This window comes from Hevea brasiliensis, chromosome 14, assembly GCF_030052815.1.
Source record: "Hevea brasiliensis isolate MT/VB/25A 57/8 chromosome 14, ASM3005281v1, whole genome shotgun sequence".
NCBI lineage: Eukaryota > Viridiplantae > Streptophyta > Magnoliopsida > Malpighiales > Euphorbiaceae > Hevea > Hevea brasiliensis.
The window spans coordinates 89,493,003-89,514,414 of record NC_079506.1 but is presented as its reverse complement, the minus strand read 5'-3'; the positions used below and the strand labels follow the sequence as shown (position 1 = coordinate 89,514,414).

The window sequence follows — 21,412 nt, the reverse complement described above, 5'->3', positions numbered from 1 at the left end:
AGTTCCTATTTCTATATAACCTATATGATATACGTAAAATGCCTAAATCCAAAATTGTGAATGGCTATTATCCCTATGCCATACTAGCTAAAATAAATATTAAATAATCACATTATTACAATTGAGTGCGAGGTCGTCAAACTTGTGATCCTTCAATCTTCATTTGTAGAATAATTAATATAAATTAAAAAATAAAACTTTATTATATAATTAATGATTAAATCAAAATATATACAAATTAAATTAAAATAATTATTTTTTATTTTTATGTTTTAATTTAATTATTAATTATATAATAAAAATTTATTTTGATTTATATTATTTTACCAATATTAAGATTTATATTATTTATATTTTTAAAGATATTTTTATTCATTCACGTGTTCATATATCCATATATTATGAATTATAAAAATATGTAATAATCTTCAATATATATATATATATATATTATTTTTTATTTTAAAAATTTACATACAATATTTAAATAAAAAATTATTAATTAAATTAAAAATTATAACTTTAATTTATATTCTTATACAACAATAATAAAATTATAATTTATAGTTAATTTCTTATTCTATTTTCATGATTTTTAGGTATTAATTATAGTTAATTCAATTAAATATAATTTTTATGAAACAGCCAAAATAAATGGACTTTAGCTATTGGAAATTTTTGTAAGAAGTATATAAAAATATACATTTAAAGTACTTGGTGATTATCGCTAGAATCAATTTGACAAAATTAAGCATTTATATATACAGATTATTATGAGATATCTAATTTTTCTCATTCACTAAGTGATATCAATTGTTCGCAGCTGTTTAAATATGTAAATTATAGAAAATTTTTTTTATCTATATTGAGTCATTATAAATTTAAAATACAAATATATAAAACTTATATATTTAGTAAGTAAATCTCATTATATACTTTATATTTTAAATCCACTAAAAAAATAGGATTAGCAATCGACCGAATCGATTGTTAATCTATTAAATCAATTGCTAATCGATTTAGCTACCGATTTAGTTAGTTACAATAAGCTCGGTTACAGCTAGCAACCGACAATTAAATCGGTTGCAAATAGCAACTAACAATCAAATCGATTGTAAATAGCAACTGAAGTTAATTAAACTTAAAAGTAAAACTTTTAGTAAAAAACTATCGATTACTAGTAGCAACTGAAATCGATTGTAATCGCGATCAAAACATAATTAGTTACAAAAAATTTAGTGCATTTAATTTTACAATTTTACAACCATTTTATAAATTAGTTGTTATTTGCAACTAATTTAACAACTGAGAAGTTAGTTGCTAATTTTATAAAAATTATAAAAAAAATTAAATTTTCAAATAAAAATTCAAATAAATAAAATTTTTAAAAATTACTAAAATAATAAATTATTAATGAAAATTAGTACTAAAAATGAATATAAAAATATTATAAAAAATTACAAATAATAACTATTATAAAAAATATTAACAAAAAATTAAATACAAAAACATATTTACAAGACAAATTACTAAAATTACCATATATATATATATGTATATATATATATATATATTATAAAAAAAAATTACTAAAAACTAATACTACAAATAATTTACTAACAAAAAATATATTTGTACAAAAATTTTTATTTTATGTAAAAGAAAAATAAATTAAATAAAAAAGATGGGAAAGAAAAAGATGATGAAGAAAGTAAATGATAAAGAGAAAGATGATGAAAAAGAAATAGATGAGAAAGAAAAAGATGAAGAAGAAGAAAATATATGAGAAAGAAAAAGATGAAAAAGGAAATAGATGAGAAAAAAAATGATAAAGAAAATAGATGAAAAAGAAAAAATGATAAAGTAAATATGTTAGAAAAGAAAATATGATAAATAAAAAAAATAAGAATAAAAAAGAAGATGAAGAAAAATGAGAGAAAATGGAAGAAAGAGAGAAAAAAATGAGTAGTGGGAAAATAAAATGAATGGTAGTTTATATAAGCAAATTAATAACTGATTTTAGCAACTTATTATCGGTTTTTAATTTCTTTTAAAAATTGAGCTGAAATTTTTAGGGAAAAATTTTACAACAGATTCATAATTGATTATAAAATCGGTTTTTAATAGTAATCGATTTTAATTAGTTACAAAAATCTACTGCTAACAACAATCGATTTGTAAATTGGTTGCAAATCAAAATAAAAAAAAATGGGTGGAAATTATTTGACGGAAAAAATCGATTGCAAAATCAGTTGTTAATAACAATTAATTTTAATTGGTTTCAAAAATCAATTACTGTTAGCAATAGATTCGCAAATTGGTTCCAAATATTAAAAATAAAAAAATTAAGCAAAAATTTTTAGAGAAGAAAAACCGATTGCAAAATCGGTTGCTGTTAGCAACCGATTTACAAATTGATTGTAAATAAAAAAAAGAAAATAAAAAAATGAACAGGAGTTTTTTTGAAGGAAAAATCAGTTACAAAATCAGTTATAAAAATCGATTATTGTTAGCAATCGATTCGCAAATTGGTTGTAAATCAAAAAAAGGAAAAAAAAAAAAAGCAAAAATTTCTTAGGGAAAAAATTTAGCAACCAATTTACAATTGATTGTAAAATTCGATTGCTATTAGCAACCGATAAGAAATTGATTACAAATAATGACAAATTGTAAATTTATTGTTAATTTTTGTAATTAATTATAAGTCAGTTACTAATTTTAAAGCCAATTAAAATAATCTTTTAATTTAGTAATCGATTCTCTAAATCGATTGCTGTGATAATTAATTTTAAAATAGGTTACTATTAGTAACAAAATTTAGTAATCAATTTCTTAATCGGTTGCTAATAGCAACCGATTTTAAAATCAATTGTTATTACCAATCAATTTTAATAATTAATTATAAAATAATTATTAAATTTTTTAAAAATTAATTATTTTACTAAAAAAAAATAAAATAATAAATAGATTATAAAATAGATTATTAACAGTAATTGATTTTAGTTAATTATAATAATTGATGATAAAATTAATTATTTTTTATAATAATCATAATAAATTAAATCTAAATAAGAAAAATGATAAATTACATGAATTAAATTAATTGTAATCTTTCAATTTGGATCTCAACGAATTAGTCAACCTGCTTCCAACAAACATTATCATAAATTATTGATAGATGTACATAGTCAAAGTCAAAAGTCAATAGTCAAAAGGTTTTTAACTGCCAAATAAACCCAAAATCCAAATAAAAGGCAAATATTGGTCAAATCCATCTAATTTATGCCTATGATCCGGCCAAAAGAACCATTTTGGTCCCTCTCTCTACCCATCTAATAATCTCTCTTTATTACTCTACCATATTGCTTTGCTGTTGCTTCTTTAGGATACTCATGTTTCAGCATAGAACACATTTGCATTGCTCTAGAAAAATGTGGTTTTGGCTAATGTTTGGATTTGATCAATGACAGAAGCCACGATTTATTTTCAGATGAACAACACTTTATATATATCTACCTATAATATTTTTTATTTATAAAAATATGTGAGTAATAGGCTGGCCATGACACCACCAAACCCTCCTAGCTCTGTCATTGAATCTGATAGTTCTCTTCATGAAAGGTGATCATTCGTGGGTTATGTTGAATGCAATAAACCAATGTAGGTAACAGTCTCATCAGATTAAGTTGGTTCAAATTATGTCTTTCAAAACTTGATTTGTTCATATGTTTTCATCTTGGACTATTTTTTGGTAAGTTCCTATCAACTTATGAATTTTAATTTATTTATTTAGCTTGTTAGGAAGTTTAATAGGCGTAATATTTGCATTCCCATTGCTGATATTTAATAAATGAAGATTGTAGGATTTCAAGTTTGATACCCTCGCACTCCATTTATATATGGCGGGAAGACTAATTGTAATAATGTAATTATTCAACCCATTCCATCATTTCTTGCTCAAATAGAGTTGAAATTAAGAGTTAAAAAGGAAGAAAGAAAGAAAGAAAGAAAGAATGAATGAATGAATGAAATTCAATTTAGATATGAATTTACAATTTTAAATCTACTGTCCATTCAAGGTTCTATCATAATTTCAATGGCTGCAAAATAAATAAATAAATAAACAAAAAAAATTGCGAATTGAGGAGTCCCAAATTCATCATCTAACACTCTTACAATGTTGCAGGACTAACACCGACATCTTTTTGTCATAAAAATCAGTTGAAGCAAGAAGATCACCAATAGCACCCAACTCTGGATATTTAACCCATTCCATCATTTCTTGCTCAAATTGAGTTGCACCTGATTTCTTTCCCACCATAACAAAGTCATGCTTGTTCCTTAAAGAATGAATCACATTTAGCATTTGTAAGCTGTTATTTACTACCTCCTCACGAATGACAACGCGACTGTTGTTAACATTTTTCTCTACAAATTCATTAACTAAAAGATCATCCAACTGGCTTTCAGTAATTTTTATGCCCTTGTGATCATTTGTGGAGTACTTAATTCTCAACAGGGTGATGTTCACATTAGGATTTGCTGACATCCTTATTGCAAGTGCCAAGGCCTCGCGATCATCAACACCACCCACAAAGAACACAGCAACTTTGCAAGTGAAGCTATCTAGTAACTTGATTTGACAACGCAATCCTCTGTCTAATAAGATTCCAACAGTGCAAGGAGCATGTTCTTGAAGCTGAACATTAAAATCTTGGATTAGGGTTTGTTGTACAACGAAATCTGTAGGTATTTGGTTTTCATGGAAAGGAACAATGATGAAAGGAACATGTCTATCCTCGGCAAGGTTGCAGACAAAGTTGTGCATGGTCTTGAATGGAGCAACCATACTGAATGGTTGTATTGTCACATGACCGAGCGTGTTGTTGGAGTAATTTATAAAAGCATGCATAATCCTAGAGGACGACGACGACGAACTATTATGTCCTAAATCCTTGTCATCACCCTTGTAAGGCATTAATATTGGAGTAGTTCGACCAACAAGCTCAATCACATGGATCACATATGCACATAAAGGACTAATAGCTGCTTTCTGGTTGACTGCTTCCAGTAAAGCAAGCATGCCAGGGACATTATCTTCTTCATAAATGCATGTAATAGCACGTAATTCCGCTTCCTGAGGGGTTGATTGGAGTGCTCTTGTGCATTTTGTTTTAGAATATGGTCCAGCAAGTCTAGAACGAGGATTATAAAAGATATCTACAACAGGGTAAAAGGCAGCGATGAAAACAAGGTTGAATAGCACTAAGACAGTAAAGCACTGCTTGCCCAAAATCTGCATGGTAAAACAAGTTGATTAGAGCATGTATATTAAACTTATATAATTAATTAATAAAAAAGGACGTTCAGATTCAAATTCTAAAACATATACTTACATTCAATACTAGAAATCTCTGGAAACTGACCCAGTCCATCACACCCTTAAAGTTCAAAATAAGGGCCAAAAAAATGGCATCTTGAAATCTTATATTGAGATATATCGAGGCCAACAAAGTCCCCATCATCTTGGACATAAAAATCACAAAAACAAGGAGCGCGATTGCAGTTATAGAATGTATGTTCTTTAATGAATGCACATCTGTTTGATATCCAATATGAACGAAGAATATAGGCAGAAAAAATTCATTGATCATGAGTTCAGATTTTTCCACTAATATGGAACCTAGAGGTGGTCCGTCTGGTATGATCAACCCCATAAGGAAAGCTCCTAAAAGAAAGTCCATCCATAAGTAATCGGTAACAAATGCCATGATTAATGTCCCAATAAGAATTGCTATGACAAAAAATTCATGTATTGATTTCCCCTCAGGCGTTCTATTGATAATTTCCTGTACTACTGGCCTTATAATAAAGACGGCGACAACCACGGTTCCACATACTCCAAGAAAATATGCAAATGACATTATGTAAGTTTCCCTCGTTGCAGTGACTCCAATGATGAATGTGGAAATGCTCATCATTTGAATAAGCATGGAAGAGGACAAGGTAAGTAGGCCAAACTCAGTGGTTAGAAGGTCTAATTCTTCTATGAACTGCGCAACAACTGGGAAATAAGTAACTGATAATGAAGCACTCACAAAAAGCATTTTTGATTCATTGACACAATTATTAAATTGTTGTCTCATCAGTAAACTGAAGATTACGCTGACTAGTAGAGGGGCAAGGTAGCTAGATACACCAAGGGTCCAAATTTTCCTCGTCGACTTTAGCAACATATCGGTGTTGGTTTTCACAGAAATAAGGAAGATTAAGTATGCTGTTCCCAACCTTGAAATTATATTAAAAATCAACATCTCATTTTCTGGAAAAAATGTCTCCAAGAATGCCTCATTGCGACCCAGAACAGATGGTCCCAAGATAATGCCAGCCTATGAGAGAAGATTAATAAATTAGAAGTTTTAATAACATTAATTGCATATAAAGACAAGAAAAAGGATAGTTTAGGATATGGGGAAATGCTTAATTACCAAGATGTTGCACACCATTTTGGGTTGTCTCAAAGGCCTGAGAACAAAGTATATCAACCGAGACAAAAAGAATGCCGAGATGATTTGAAGCATCAACACAGGAAACACAAAGTCTAATGGATTTTGTTTGTAAAATATGCTATGGGTCAATTTTTTATTTTCTGGTGTGAAGCAAACTGTAGGGTAAATCGTTGTAAAGTTACCATCAACGACAATGATTGGTTTGCCATACTGAGGGTACATATTGGGCCGACTAACGTATTTTTCAGGGAATCGACAAATTCTGTTGGTTGGTGAGGAAGAAGATAATAGTATATCTCTAGAACAGGAAGAAGATACAAAGAAGCTAGAAGGAGAAAGGTGATATGAACGAGGTACAAGAACAATGGAGATATTTATATATTGAAAATTTATGTGTGTCATGTTGAACCATCCTCGATATAAAGAACTGTATTGAGCTGTTGTATTGATGGATTATTGATTGTTCATTAGTAGTCAATAATTTCTAACAAAGAATGAGTTGTGAAATGAAATTTTTATCATGAAAATTCCATTTTGACTCTCATGATAACAGCTTTCTAAGTAGGAGGTTGAAACCAATATAAGGCTAAAATAGTTCTTGCCCTTCTTTGCCTGCGGTTAGGAAAGGAGGTTAGGAGAACTCTTGTTGAATATTACTTAAAATTTTTTTAGTTTTCATTAGGTTTTTGGGTTCAAAATAGATCCTATGGTTTTGACCAACTTCATTTACCCACAATGATTTTAACTAAAATATTAATTAATAATTAATTAGGTGTATAAATTCGAGAATAAATAAAAACTACTAATAGTCAAATATCAAACGACAAGAAATTCAATTTCTATGCATACCTGTACAAGACATAAATTGACTGTTTCTAAAAAATATTTTGCTATTTTTTTAAATAAATAAAAATATAAATGAATAATTAAAAGAAAGCAAACTATGAAAATTAATCTCATCGAGTGACAATTGAATTTGCTATTTAATTTATTATTTTAAATTTAATTTATATAATTAATAATTGATAGATAATTTATAAATATAGATGTGCCCTTAAATTCTTTAAAAAGTTGTTGAGATGCCTATGAAATTTATTTAGACATTACCTAATAACAGTTATTATGACAGATTCAAACAAGGTAAAGAAAGAGGAAAATTATATAGAATTTTAATTTAATTTAAAGATTTATTGAATTTTAATAAATTTAAAAATATTATTAAATATTCTTAGATTCTTTTCACCAATAATTTGAAGAAATAATATTAATATTAATATTTAAATATTAAAAAAAATAATTTATAAAAAAATATTTTTTATAATTTTCAAAAATTAATAAAATATTTTAATAAAATTATATTATTATTTTTATAATTAATAATTAATTTAAAAATTATTTTTATTAAAAACTTCTACTTTTATACAGTTACATAATAATGAATATTACAGCCATAAGCTAAAAAATATACAAAATAATGATTTTTTGAAGAGAGGGAGGGAGGTCATGGGTGACATCATTGAAGTAACATGTCAAGCACAGACACGACAGTAACAGTTGCTATAGAACAGCTGACACATTTCGCACATGCACGGCTTTAGATTTGGATAAGCTAAACCAAACACGGAGACATCGATTGATGCTGTGGGCACGTGGTGACATTTCAACATGTGTGCATGTGTCAAATGATTATGTCACCACGTGCCCTTCCTGGTTGGGCTTGAATTTGTATTGTAGCCATTGGGCCGAAGTTCCTCCAAGCTTGGACGTAAGAATTTTGGATGATAATCCCTAAAAACCAACGTAAGAGCTTAGAAGATAAGCACAAAGAATTATATTTTATATAGGGGCATAAATGACTTTTGACACGAAACTGGGAGTAAAGTAGAATTTTGCTTCGGCGAGAAGAAAAAGTGGAAAAGGTAAACGAGTGGTTCTCGTGGCTCGGGAAGGTTAGGGGACACGTGTCATTTAATCTAGACATGGACACGCCACGAGTGACGATTACACGGCTAAGAAATCGCCACGTCATGACATCAATTAATATTTTAAAAATCTTTCAGAAATATCTAGAGAAGGCTATAAATTTCTCTATTTCTTCCGTTCCTAAAGGTTTCTGGACTAGTGAAGCTACTTCTATGCTCTGTTGTGTTGCCCTGTTATAGCAATCTTACCAAAAATACAATAAAGAAAACGCCTTTCTTGCAACCAAAATAGCATAATAAGGAGGAGAAATCAACCTATACACAAGTGAAACTTGCGTTTGCAGAGGATATTGACAGGTTGGTTCGTTGTTTTGATTTCTTTTTCTTTTTTTTTTTTCTTTTTATTTCTTTTTTTGGTTTTAATTATTGGGTTTTTCATATCTTGAATCGGGGATATGGGTTTTGGTTAATTTTTGATTGTTTTTGAGTTCTTGGGATTTAGTGAAATATTAGCACTGGTTTGGCTTTTTGGGCTTTTTCTTTCTTGGAATTTGGGTTGAGTTGAAGCTAACAGTTTGTAAGATTTTGGGGAATCGAAAAATAATTCTGGGTTATTATATTTTGTCTAATACAATTACCTTTGGGATTCAAATTTGGGTCTGTTTTGGTTTTCTTCTGTGTTTTGTTAAAGAGTAAAATAATTTCTGGGTTACAATGACTGTTTAGTTTCTTGAATTCAGGTTTCTTGGTGGCGAAGAAAAGTTTTGGTTTTGGTGCGATATATTTGGTATGGGAGATATTGCACGATCTTGGCGTTTTATTTTACGTTCCAGGGATTTCTCGATTTTGTTTTATTTTGAGTTTTAATCCTTGCAACCCAAGTATAAAAAAACTCCTGATTACGAATGGAATAAAAATGGGAAGAACATAGAAAAAAAAAAAAAAGGAAAAAAGAAAAAGGGAAAGCTTGGTGAGAAAGTAAGGTCTTTGCCTGATACAATTAGGATTCAAGATAATTACTGGTGAACTCGTAATTGAGATTCTGAATTTGATTTCTGTTTCTTTCTTGTGGCTGGTGGCTGGCTTTTGGTGCTGAGTATTGCTTTCTTGTTTTTGCAGATTCTGAAAGTCTCATATTTGGCTTTCATTGGGGAGTTTATAAATATTTGTCTAGTTCTGTTTGTTGATTGAAAGAAGGTGGTGGTTGTGACGAGTTACCGTATAAAATTGGGGAAGATGGTTACATTTGATCAAGGTTCTAATGTAATTTCTAAGCCCTTGGCTTCTACAAGGAAGAGGAAGAGGCGGGAGGGCAATAGCTCTGTTGCTGAGACTCTTCAAAAATGGAAGGAGTACAATAAATATCTTGATTCTTGTACTAATGGAGATGATAAACCGGTGCGTAAAATTCCAGCTAAAGGCTCAAGGAAGGGATGTATGAAGGGCAAAGGAGGGCCTGAGAACTCGCAGTGTATTTATAGAGGTGTTAGACAAAGGAAATGGGGTAAATGGGTTGCGGAGATTAGGGTACCAAATAGAGGGCCTAGGCTTTGGCTTGGAACTTTTCCAACTGCCTCTGAAGCTGCTCTTGCATATGATAACGCTGCACGGGCCATGTATGGTACTCTTGCCCGGCTGAATTTTCCTGAATTATCAAATTCAACAAGCTCATCAAAGGATTTCTGCTTGGCTGCAACCTCATCTGGCTATTCTTCTGTAGCAACTCCTGCAGGTTCAGACTCCACTACTACGTCCAATCATTCGGAAGTTTGTGCAGATGAAGACACCAAAGAGCATATTGTAAAAATTGGGGATGGTGAAGGTGAATCAAAAATAAAACTTCAGCCTCCTGAAGTAATTAAATCTGTCTCATCATGTATTAAACTGAAAAAAGAAGCAAAGGAGGAGCTGGAATCCGTCTCAACATGGAGTAAACTGAAACAAGAAGCGAAGGAGGAGCGGGAAGATGTTACAGAGAGTGAAAGGGGTAGGATGCCGGAGATTAAAATCCCAGAGAAAGACGAAATTCAACAGAATAATATTTGTGAGCAAAAACAGAAAGGTGTCTGTGATATCCAACAAGACCCAAAAGATGAGTCTCTGAGTGTGAAGGATTATGGCTGGGGTAATGGATGTGATGGGATGGATTACTTGCAAAATTTCAAAATTGATGAGATGTTTAGTGTTGATGAACTACTGGGGACCATAGACAACAACCCGCTCAATCTGGATTTTGATAGTGATCAACTGTTGTTCACTGACAATGATCATCTACTGCATGAGCTGCCGCTTGATTTGTCATTCCAGTTGCAGAGCCCTGATGCTAGGTTCATTGGGGATCATCAGCATATACAGCAGGTGCCTTCAGGTGGCGATTACAACTTCGATTTCTTGAATCCAGGCAGGCAGGAAGACAACAATGTTCCATTGGATGATCAAGGATACTTCAGTTTGGGATTGCCAGATAGGTTTTGATGAGGAGACATGAGTAAGAGGGCATTTTGCAGCCTGACGATGACACTGTATTATCACTTGGAAATAACAAACAAAATAATAGTACTGTTTTGGTCTGAGACTACCCTTGTTGATTCAGGAGGTCAGATGACAAGGAGCATTAGGGTGTGGTTTGCTGCTATATTAACATGTTTTCTACATTACTGAATTTGTTCTTTTAAACCTGACCCACAAATGGCTGATTCTCTGGAGTTTTTTTTTATCAGAGAAATTGGCCTTGAAACGTCTTTGTTTTCGCGAACCAACTTCAAGGTAGAGTTGGGGCTGGTTGTTATCATGCCTTGGGCAAAGCTTTTGTGATATTGAAGAATTTAGTTTTGTTAGACAAATTATTTCTTGTATATGAAGAGTACTCGATAATCGTATGTCAATCGACTTTTAAATGTTCATGTTCAAATCATATGTGGTCTCCTTTGTTATTTTAATTGTTCTAGTGGGTTCTGCATAATTGTGTATGTAAACTTGTTAGTAATTTTGAGTAGTAAACTCTCCCTAGTGGGGATTGTTTTTGTTTCTGCAATTCCCATCCTGAGGTCTCTGCCAGCAAATCTGCAAACCGAAAAGATGCATGGGGTTATGAAAGGATGGGGCATATTTGCACCTTGATTGTGCCTTGTATGGCTCTCCTTCTCATTGGGCAATGGCTTTGATCATTTGGGTAACCACATCATAGGTTAAATGGTTTGTGACTTGGTGATATGGGCAGTGGCATTTCTCAGGTCCAATGGGCCTCTCAGTGCAAATAAACTTTTTCATCATTGAATTAAAATTAATTTAAAAATCAGTCAGTCATTAAATTTAAATTTGCAGAAAATAACTCAAAGACATGATCATTGGTAATGGTGGTAGAAAGTGCGTTAATCATGTGGTCTCTCTCTTAATTAATTAATTAGTTTAAGGTGAAATTACTTTATAAGTAGGAATTAAGATTCATTTCTAATTAATGTAAATTTCTCCTCTCAATACCCAAAAATTTTACTTTATGCATCTTATTTTATTGTGATTGATGTTTGTTAATATTAGTTGTCCCAGAAAAAATTAACTATTTTAATAATTATTAATTATTTTATTAATGATTAGATATTAATTATTAATAATTAATTATTTATTTAATAATTTAAATTAAAGTGCTTAATAAAATAATTATTGGGTTAATTATTAAATATAAAAATAATAATATTATTTTTTATCATAATTAAAATATTAAATATTATTTTAAAAATTAAAAAATATTATATTTCATCAATCAATCTTTAAACACTTATGCCATCGAAAGATTGTATTTTGACTCTAATCAAAACAGTTAAAAAATAGTCTTAGAGATAATTTCAATAAAATTGAGATAAAATTAATAGATTATTTGTACAATTAATCTTGTGAAGAGATGTTACATAAGATGACAACAATACATTGTAAATATTTAACCCTAATTAAATAATTATATTATTAACCAATGCATTAATTAGGCAATGTGTCATATTCATTTCATTTTATTTTCTTCTTAACAAATTAGTTTCTGACCAAAATAAAATAAATTTTGAAGTGTAAAATTAAAATAAATTTGATTGTATAAAGTAAGAATGTAATCAAATTTATAAATATTGGGGGTAGGTAAGTCATAAATAAATATATTTATATTGGGAGATTTTTTTATATTTTTAATAAAAAATATTTTTTAATAATTAATTTTTATACAACAAAAATACTATTTTTTTAATAAATCAAAATATTTTCTACTGTAGTATTACAGTCTACAGAAGATATTTTTATTTATATATTTTTAAAATAATTATTAACAGGAATTTGAAAAGTGATACTTAAAACTACCAAATATATTTCAAATAAAAGAGATAATGCAGCAAATCTTAGCAAGTTAACCTCTTTAGATTTTGAAGAATGACAAAATCATAGATTTTTAGGCAGCAGTTTCATGACAACACATACATGGGGCTCATAACTGCTCTGACTGCACACTTCTCCATTTCCCTAACAGCTACAAAAATGTGTGTTTACTTTTTAATTTTTTTATTGGCTCAAAACACAAAGAGTCAAAATAATAATTTTTTTTAAAAAAATAATATATCCATTTTAGGATATTTAAAAAATTAAAATTTCAAATTTATAGTATTTTTTTAATAATTTCTTTAAAATTTTAATTTAAGTTCTCCTCCTAAAAATATAATAAATATATTTTTCATAAAATTATTTTTACTCAATGTAAAATAAATGTGTGTGGCTTTTAAAATAGAATGATTGACAAGAAAAAAAATAAAAAATTAAATTGTAGTATAAATAAAATGTAATTTTTTTTATTTATAAAAAGATACAATTTATTGCTTAATATTAAAAATAATTAAAAATTAAATTTAATATATTTTAATTATAAAATATTTGAATTATTATGTCAGCAGCATTTAAAATACAATTTTTGTAAAAAACAACCTTTTAATCTCTTAATCATAATTTTAAATAGAGAATACATCTTTGAAAACTTGATTAACTCATTTAACATCTTATTTGGATAGATAAAAAAGGGAGAAGAAGAAAAATAATAAGAGAAAAATAAAATTAAAAAGGTATTTCTTTTGTTTAGATAAAAGAAGGAAAATGAGGAGAGAGGAAAATTTATTTTATTTTTTTTAATTAAGAAAAAATAAAAAGTTAAAGAATCAAAATAATTTATTTTTTATTTTTTATTTTTTATTTATTTAAATACAAGTAAAGAAAATAAGTGATGAAAAATAAAAAAAATAATTTTTTTATTATTATTTTTAATAATTTATTTAAATAGGGTGTAAATATCAAGGAGAGTCTGTTTGATATTTTTTTTAAAAAAAAATATTTTTAAAGATTTTATAATTAAAATATATTAAATTTAATTTAAAATTTTAAATATATTTTTTTAATATTTGAATTATAAATTCAAATTTTGCATTTCTGTGGCAGCATGAACCAGAAACATAATCACAGCCATTAACCATAAAATCTCATGCCTAATCTACCCTTTCCATCCCAACTTATTTACACTTGTTGCCCTTGACTGTGGGACTGCTTATTAAACTGTCAAACTGCGATGACCAATAAGCCAAACTAAACAACAGTAGCCATGAATTTACTCTTAACTCATGCAACAGCACGAACCCCGAGATTCTCAGACCGCTTATAGAATTCTCCGCTATGCTGTCTCTTTCTTAATCTCTCTCTTTCTCTCTTTTTGAGTGCGTGCTCATTTCTCCATGTTCTCTGCTACATTTCAGTACTCAGTGACCCTAGCTCTCGATGGTAATCTAGCCGGAATTTGGCTCTTTTTTCATCAGGATCACCTGAATTCTGCTTTTTATAAAATCCACAGAAATTTTTTTCAGGTAAATTTGCTTTGACACTTTTTTTTTCCTTTTTATTTATTTTGGTTAGTTTTCCCTTTTATGCCATGCATTTCTTGGGCATTTACAAGACAGTTTCTTGCGGTTTCCTTTCTTAGATTCAGTTTTGATATATTTTTATTTTGCTTTTATGGTTTGATTAGTGTTGGCTTTCTGGTGGGTCTATGGAAGGGAAGATCTTTTTGCCATTTGAAGTGAGTTTTTTCCCCCTTTTTTTTAAAGAAAATAATCTAATGGTGGTTGGATTTGCATGTGAAAATTTAGTGCCTTAACAGCAATTCATGATGCGATGAGGACTCTCACTCTTTTACTAATAATTTCATTTCTCATCTGGGTAAAAAAAAAAGTAAACATCATAGCTATGGACTACAGTTTCTAGTGAATAGCTGCCAAACAGAAAGATAGGATGATTTTGAAAGTTAACTACATATCATGGCCTATGGTTAGCACTAAAAGTCATTTTCTTTTCCTGTTTTAAGGATCTATACAGGAGGACCTCATCGTTATTGATAATGAATCACATCTCCTTTTTATTTTTCTTCCATTCTCTGGTTGGTGGAAAAAAAAGAAAATCAGAGGTGTAAAAGTGAATCCATACCATAACATTAAGCTACATTGTTTTATGTATATAATCATGGTTTGGAATATTGTTAATGTGGAAGGTCACTGTTAGCATATTTTCTGGGATTATACATTCCTGAATATCATGAAAAAAAAAAATAAAGAAAATCCACTTTCTTTTGTTATTCTTGTCCCGCAATTAGCAGGATCTATATGAAAAAAGAACAGAACTTTATTTTTGGATTGCATGACTCAAAATTGAAAATGTCTAATTGTGCAGTCAGTGAAGCGGTGAGTGACCTTATATGTCCGTTATTTCTGAGCCTGCTAGCTAGTCAACAATGAAGAGAAAGCACTTACATGAATCCAACCATCCGATTAATAAACACCGTAAGCATAGTCTCCTCCTTACTTCCTTTTATGGTTTTTCTTTTTATCTTTATATAATTTTCTTTGAAGTGAGATCAAATGTTTGCATATGCATTTGTAGTTCTGAATGTGCAAGTTGAAAGAAAAGTTTTAGGTGTGTTTGGCATTTTGCTAGTCTTAACTTAAAGACTGCAAAATTTATAAGTGCTGATAAAATTCACTTTCAGTTCAATGTTGGAGTTTATATGCTGAAAACTACTTGGCACTTTGAAGTCTTATAGAAAAAAAAAAGTTGTGTTTGGTGATTCTACAGTTCAATGATGTTTGGTGAGGTCAAAAATTCATTGAGCATTAATCATCATGTATTGCTGATTGATAATGAAGCATTAATCTACACAATCTTGAATTTTAAAATGATTTAGTATTGTGTTACCATTAGGAAACTGCGCAGAAACCATTTCTGGTGCTTTTGATTATAAGGCATATTCTGATTTTAGTTTGTTGAAAAGGTGAATAGTCTCATTTTGATAAGGTTCTGGAATGCCTGAAACATTTTTATGATCAATGCTATATGATTATTCTGTCATTAAAATAGGTCTAATTCAATCTCATTGATATTCTATCTCACAGCTTTTGAGGCCTTGTACTGTGGCAAATGGCAGAATGTGGAGCTCATAGAGATTAGAGATGGGGCCATGACCATTCACTTTGCCGATAATTATCATGTGATTGAAGATAAGGGTCCTGTCTCAAACATTCGTGTAAAGTCAAGGCAAGCAATGATGTCTGATTGCACCTGCTTTTTGAGGCCTGGTGTTGATGTTTGTGTGCTTCCATCTCCTCAAAATGAGGAAAATTTAGAGGTAAAAACATTTTGGTATCATAAATTACCTTGTCCTAGTGCTCCATAACTGAAAACTTTGTCATTGTTGAATGGATGACTGATAACTATTTATCTCTTTACCTTACTCATCAAATGATTTAACCACAATGCAGTACTTTCCGACTTAAACATGCTTCAACAGAAGTGCCATTGCCTAATGAACATAAGAACATTGATTCTATACCTAGCAAAAAAACGTTACTAATGTTGCTATGTGAAAGTTCTGCACATTTAATTTTGCAACTTTCGCTTATCTTCAAAAGTTGCAGCTGCTACATTTTGAGTTGATTTCCAGATTCCCTTTATTGACAGGTGTGGGCTGATGCTAAAATAAATTCTATCGAAAGGAAGCCTCATGAATCTCAATGTGAATGTCAGTTTTTTGTTAAACGCTATGTTAACCAAGGTCCTCTTGGATCAGAGAAAGGAACACTCAGCAAAGATATTGAAGTAGTAGGAATAGACCAAATTTGCATCCTTCAAAAGCTTCAGAAAAATCCTTGTGAAGGTCGGTACTACCGTTGGGATTCCTCTGAAGATTGCTCTTGTGTGCAAAGAACTAAATTGTTTATAGGGAAGTTTTCCTCTGACATTAGTTGGCTAGTTGTGGCATCTGTTTTGAAGCAAATTGCATTTGATGTGAGAGCAGTTCAAAATAAAATTGTCTATGAAATTTTGGGTTGTGATGGTGATTGTGACTCAATAAAATCTAATAATTATTTGAATTCTGTAAATTTCAAAGTAGATAATGATATTTTAACACCGGTTGTGCTCCAATTCGCTCCTGATGATGCCAATGAGCCTTCTCCTGCTCCTGACATGGATGGAGCTGATTCAGATGAACCATCACCAACTTATAATGTTATGAACTTGCGGCGATCCAAGCGTCGAAATGTCAAACCTGACCGTTTCCTTGGCTGTGATATTTCTCCTGAGGAAGATGTTGGCTGGGTTCGAACCATGCCATACAAGCCAGAAAAATTGAAGGAAGATGAAATGTTCTTGCCACTATCATTTCTGTTTGGTCCAAATGCAAGTTCTTCTGCAGAGAAAACTGGGGGAGAAATGGGAGTTTTTTCTGGAGTAGAACCTTTGGAGAACACTCCTATTTCCCGATTCAAGAATAAATCAAGAGAGGCTAAATCCAGTATGGTTAAGCAAAGAGAACATCAAATTGAACTTGCTATTGTTCCTGTGCCCAGTGAGAGTGATCCAGTACCCTTTGAACAACTTGATTCCCCTGCCAAGAGTCCTGAAAATTATTTGCGAGAAACCAACGAGATCTCAGTCAGTTATTACAGCACAAAAGGTTCCTCTTCCATGAGAAGGAAGAATTCTTTTGAAATAGAAGATATGGTGTTTGAAAGAAGACGGAAAGGAAGACCACCTATATACAAAGTTCAGTATGGGAGGCACCGTCCTATTCATTCTAGGAGGGGTGATTCTGGTGAGCCACTGACGTATAAGAGGACAACCTTAAGTGCAGGTGCATACAGTAAACTAATCAAATCATACATGAAGAATATTGATTCAACAATCATGTCAAAGGAGGAAACACATGTCATCGACCAGTGGGAAGAATTTAAAGCAAGAAGTCGCACAGTCCAAAGTGAGAGAATAGAACCATCAGCAACTGAAGAGGAGGAAGAAGAATCTGAAACTGAAATGTTGTGGAGAGAAATGGAACTATCTTTGGCATCAGCTTATCTTCTTGAAGAGAATGAGGTATAATTTTATTAAATTTTATCATTATTTCATTATTTTATATCTCAGATACATATTCATGTGTTGCCTCTCTCTCATTTGCTGATTCCCTGTCCCTCACCCTACCTAACTCTACATTTGTGCATATATTTATGTAGGTACATCCATATGTATGGTACTTTTCTTCTTTATCTCTAATTCAGCTTGGTGTAAGGATTCTCAGGTTCGAGTTCCCACTGAGACCAAGCAAAAATCAACTGAATATTGCCAGCATGAATTCAGACTGGATGAAGAAATTGGGATTTATTGCCGTACATGTGGCTTCGTGAGCACTGAAATAAGACACTTTTCTGCACCATTTGTAAGTTAAACCATCAATAGAAGTACTTTTACTATCTTTCCTTCTTGGGCCCTGAATCGAAGACCTGATAATTTCATTTATCTTTCTTTTTTTTTACTGACTATGCATGGGGGAAACATAACTCTTATTTTCAATGGTTGTTATTTTACTAAGAAATCCAGCAGAATGTGTTGCTGTAACTTCCACAAAATTTGCTTTGGAGCCTTGGCTATTCATATTGGCTGGTCTTTGACCATAGCTGGTAGTGGAGACCTTTTTCAAGATAGATTCCAGATTTTCTGCATTCAACTTCAAACATTTTACTATGCTGTATCTAAGCTTCAAATAGCTATCTGATAGGCATCTTTTTTGTTTCCTCCTTAGGTTGAACATGTAGGCTGGACTGCTGAAAATAAGCCATCCAATGAAGAAGATTCACAGCTGAATCCATGTGAAGAAGAGGGCTTAAATCTTTTCAGTAATTGCATTTCCAAAGAAGAAATTTCTTTATCAGAAGAGAATGATAATGTGTGGGCCTTAATACCTGAGCTTAGGATGAAATTGCACTTGCACCAGAAAAAAGCTTTTGAGTTCTTGTGGAAAAATATTGCCGGGTCTTTAATTCCAGCACAAATTGAAAAACGATCCAAGAAGATAGGTGGATGTGTTGTTTCTCATACACCTGGAGCTGGAAAAACTTTTCTCATTATTGCATTCCTATCTAGTTACTTGAAGCTGTTTCCAGGAAAACGGCCTTTGGTCCTTGCTCCAAAAACAACACTCTATACTTGGTATAAAGAATTTATTAAGTGGCAAATTCCTATACCAGTTCATCTAATTCATGGTCGCAGAACATATACTCTCTTTAGGCAGAATATAGTGACATTTCGAGGAGGTCCAAAACCCAGTCAAGATGTTATGCATGTTTTAGATTGCTTGGAGAAAATTCAAAAGTGGCATGCACAACCAAGTGTTCTTGTCATGGGTTATACCTCATTTCTGACATTAATGCGAGAAGACTCAAAGTTTGCTCACAGAAAATATATGGCTAAAGTGTTGCGTGAAAGTCCAGGACTCTTAGTACTAGATGAAGGGCACAACCCCAGGAGTACCAAATCAAGGTTAAGGAAGGTTTTGATGAAAGTCCAAACTGATCTTAGGATACTGCTTTCAGGTACTTTGTTTCAGAATAATTTCTGTGAATATTTCAATACCCTTTGCCTGGCAAGACCAAAGTTCATAAGAGAAGTTTTGAAGGAGTTAGACCCAAAGTTCAAGAGAAAAAAGAAAGGAGAGGAGAAAGCACGCCATTTGTTAGAAGCCCGAGCAAGAAAATTCTTCTTAGATAACATCGCAAGGAAGATTGATTCAAATGTGAGTGAAGAAAGAATGCAGGGCATAAATATGCTGAGGAACATCACAAGTGGGTTTATCGACGTGTATGAAGGTGGACCTTCTGATGGACTTCCTGGTTTACAGATATACACCATATTGATGAATTCAACAGATATACAAAATGAGATTTTGGTGAAGCTCCACAAAATTATGGCTACATACCCTGGATATCCACTGGAATTAGAGCTTTTGATAACACTTGCATCAATACATCCTTGGCTGGTCAAAACTTCTAATTGTGTTAACAGATTTTTTACTTGGGCAGAATTGGTGCAGCTGGAGAGGATGAAGTTTGATTTCAAAAAGGCATCCAAAGTGATGTTTGTCTTGAATCTTGTGTATCGTATAGTCAAGAAGGAGAAGGTTCTGATCTTTTGCCACAACATTGCACCTATTAATTTATTTGTTGAATTGTTTGAGAATGTCTTTAGGTGGCAGAAGGGTAGAGAAATTATGGTCCTGACAGGGGATCTAGAGCTTTTTGAAAGAGGAAGAGTGATGGATAAGTTTGAGGAACCTGGTGGTGCTTCAAGAGTGCTTCTTGCATCAATTACAGCTTGTGCTGAAGGCATTAGCTTGACAGCGGCGTCACGGGTAATTCTATTGGACTCAGAGTGGAATCCTTCGAAGACAAAGCAGGCTATTGCAAGGGCCTTCCGGCCAGGTCAACAAAAGGTGGTCTATGTGTATCAGCTCCTGGCAACCGGCACTCTTGAAGAAGACAAGTATAGGAGAACAACATGGAAAGAATGGGTGTCTAGTATGATATTCAGTGAAGCATTTGTGGAGGATCCTTCTCGCTGGCAAGCAGAAAAGATTGAAGATGATGTCCTAAGAGAGATGGTGGAGGAGGACCGTGTTAAGTCATTCCATATGATAATGAAGAATGAGAAGGCTTCGACAGGATGAACAGAGGCTAGCTTTGCTATAATAATGTAAAGTGTAAGGAACTGTGCTGTTTTATTGCAATTCTCTTTTTCCTTTTCATTTTTCCTAGTTATTTTTAATTTTCACTTCTTTTTTTTTTTTGTTGTTCAGGACATAAAAGAGCTTTGGTTTGCTGGACATTGGAAGATTTCAATAATTGCGGCAATGGAGCTAAACTGCATAAGGATATGCTGAACCAAGCCATAATCTTTGGAGTAAGCTCTCTTCAGTTGTCCTAGAAATTTCCTTTCTCAGCAAAATAAAAACTTAAATGTAGGTGAATAAACTACTTTATTTCTCCTTATTTTATCTTTCTTTTCCAATGCTCTTTAGTTATCATTCATCATAATTTGCCTACTTTCAGGGGAAAAACTCGTTCAAATCATCTTTCTCAAACATGCCTATATCATATACTCATTTATTGGGTACAGAAGCAAATGAGATTTTAGCTTGAAATGTAAAATATGTGGTTTTCCAAATTCATTCTCTGGTATCTTGTAGAACTGTATTTTAGAGGAAAATATAGTTCTTTTATGTTTGAAGCCTCAAGATATTAGTCAATGTTTAACTTCCTGCAAGATAATTGAGGAATTAATTCTGTTCAGAATTATTCTTTTAAGGAATGGATTGGTATTGCCATTGTCATCAGCATATGCATTGTTGCTTTATCAACAAGGTTGTGATGCCTTGGGGTTCTAATCTTGCTTTATTTTCTGATGATAAGTGATAACAAAATCTGATTGTCAGTGGCTAATGGAAGGCAACTAGAGTGCACAAACCATGTGGTTTTGAAATACAGTGTGCCATATACAACTGAAGTAACACTTGCATTTGTGTTCTAATTTACTTAAAAAGACCATTGAGTTGAGACAATGGATAGAAAATTGAATTACATCAATCAATCT

At 31.4% G+C, this 21,412-nt stretch overlaps 3 protein-coding genes across 9 annotated transcripts; 2 read left to right on the top strand and 1 right to left on the bottom strand.

Moving 5' to 3' along the window:
* Positions 1 to 4,159: 4,159 nt before the first annotated feature.
* LOC110633519 (cation/H(+) antiporter 15-like) lies at positions 4,160 to 6,731 on the bottom strand. Its single transcript, XM_021782149.1, has 3 exons — positions 6,489 to 6,731; positions 5,397 to 6,389; positions 4,160 to 5,296 (listed from the first exon to the last, which is right to left on the bottom strand). The coding sequence occupies exons 1-3, from the start codon at positions 6,729 to 6,731 to the stop codon at positions 4,160 to 4,162; spliced, it is 2,373 nt and encodes a 790-aa protein (XP_021637841.1).
* Positions 6,732 to 8,509: 1,778 nt separating this feature from the next.
* LOC110633526 (dehydration-responsive element-binding protein 2A) lies at positions 8,510 to 11,345 on the top strand. Of its 2 annotated transcripts, XM_058133772.1 has the most exons (3): positions 8,604 to 8,788; positions 9,172 to 9,218; positions 9,551 to 11,345. In XM_058133772.1, exon 3 carries the CDS (start codon positions 9,668 to 9,670, stop codon positions 10,904 to 10,906), a length of 1,239 nt encoding a protein of 412 aa, XP_057989755.1. In that variant the 5' UTR covers positions 8,604 to 8,788; positions 9,172 to 9,218; positions 9,551 to 9,667; the 3' UTR covers positions 10,907 to 11,345. The 2 variants fall into 2 exon arrangements, with proteins under 2 accessions (XP_021637851.2, XP_057989755.1); XM_021782159.2 differs by lacking the exon at positions 9,172 to 9,218 and having other exon boundaries at positions 8,510 to 8,788.
* A 2,685-nt stretch (positions 11,346 to 14,030) lies between these two features.
* LOC110633529 (SNF2 domain-containing protein CLASSY 1) lies at positions 14,031 to 21,158 on the top strand. Of its 6 annotated transcripts, none has more exons than XR_002490853.2 (9): positions 14,031 to 14,310; positions 14,472 to 14,522; positions 15,170 to 15,279; positions 15,889 to 16,121; positions 16,454 to 17,866; positions 18,069 to 18,206; positions 18,570 to 20,515; positions 20,619 to 20,722; positions 20,872 to 21,158. XR_002490853.2 is itself a non-coding variant. In XM_021782166.2 (8 exons), the coding sequence occupies exons 3-7, from the start codon at positions 15,231 to 15,233 to the stop codon at positions 20,487 to 20,489; spliced, it is 3,753 nt and encodes a 1,250-aa protein (XP_021637858.2). In that variant the 5' UTR covers positions 14,031 to 14,310; positions 14,472 to 14,522; positions 15,170 to 15,230; the 3' UTR covers positions 20,490 to 20,515; positions 20,619 to 21,158. The 6 variants fall into 6 exon arrangements, 3 of the variants coding, with proteins under 3 accessions (XP_021637858.2, XP_021637857.2, XP_021637856.2); XR_002490852.2 differs by having other exon boundaries at positions 14,032 to 14,310; positions 18,570 to 20,522; XR_002490851.2 differs by having other exon boundaries at positions 14,032 to 14,310; positions 18,570 to 20,522; positions 20,619 to 20,780.
* Positions 21,159 to 21,412: the final 254 nt, after the last annotated feature.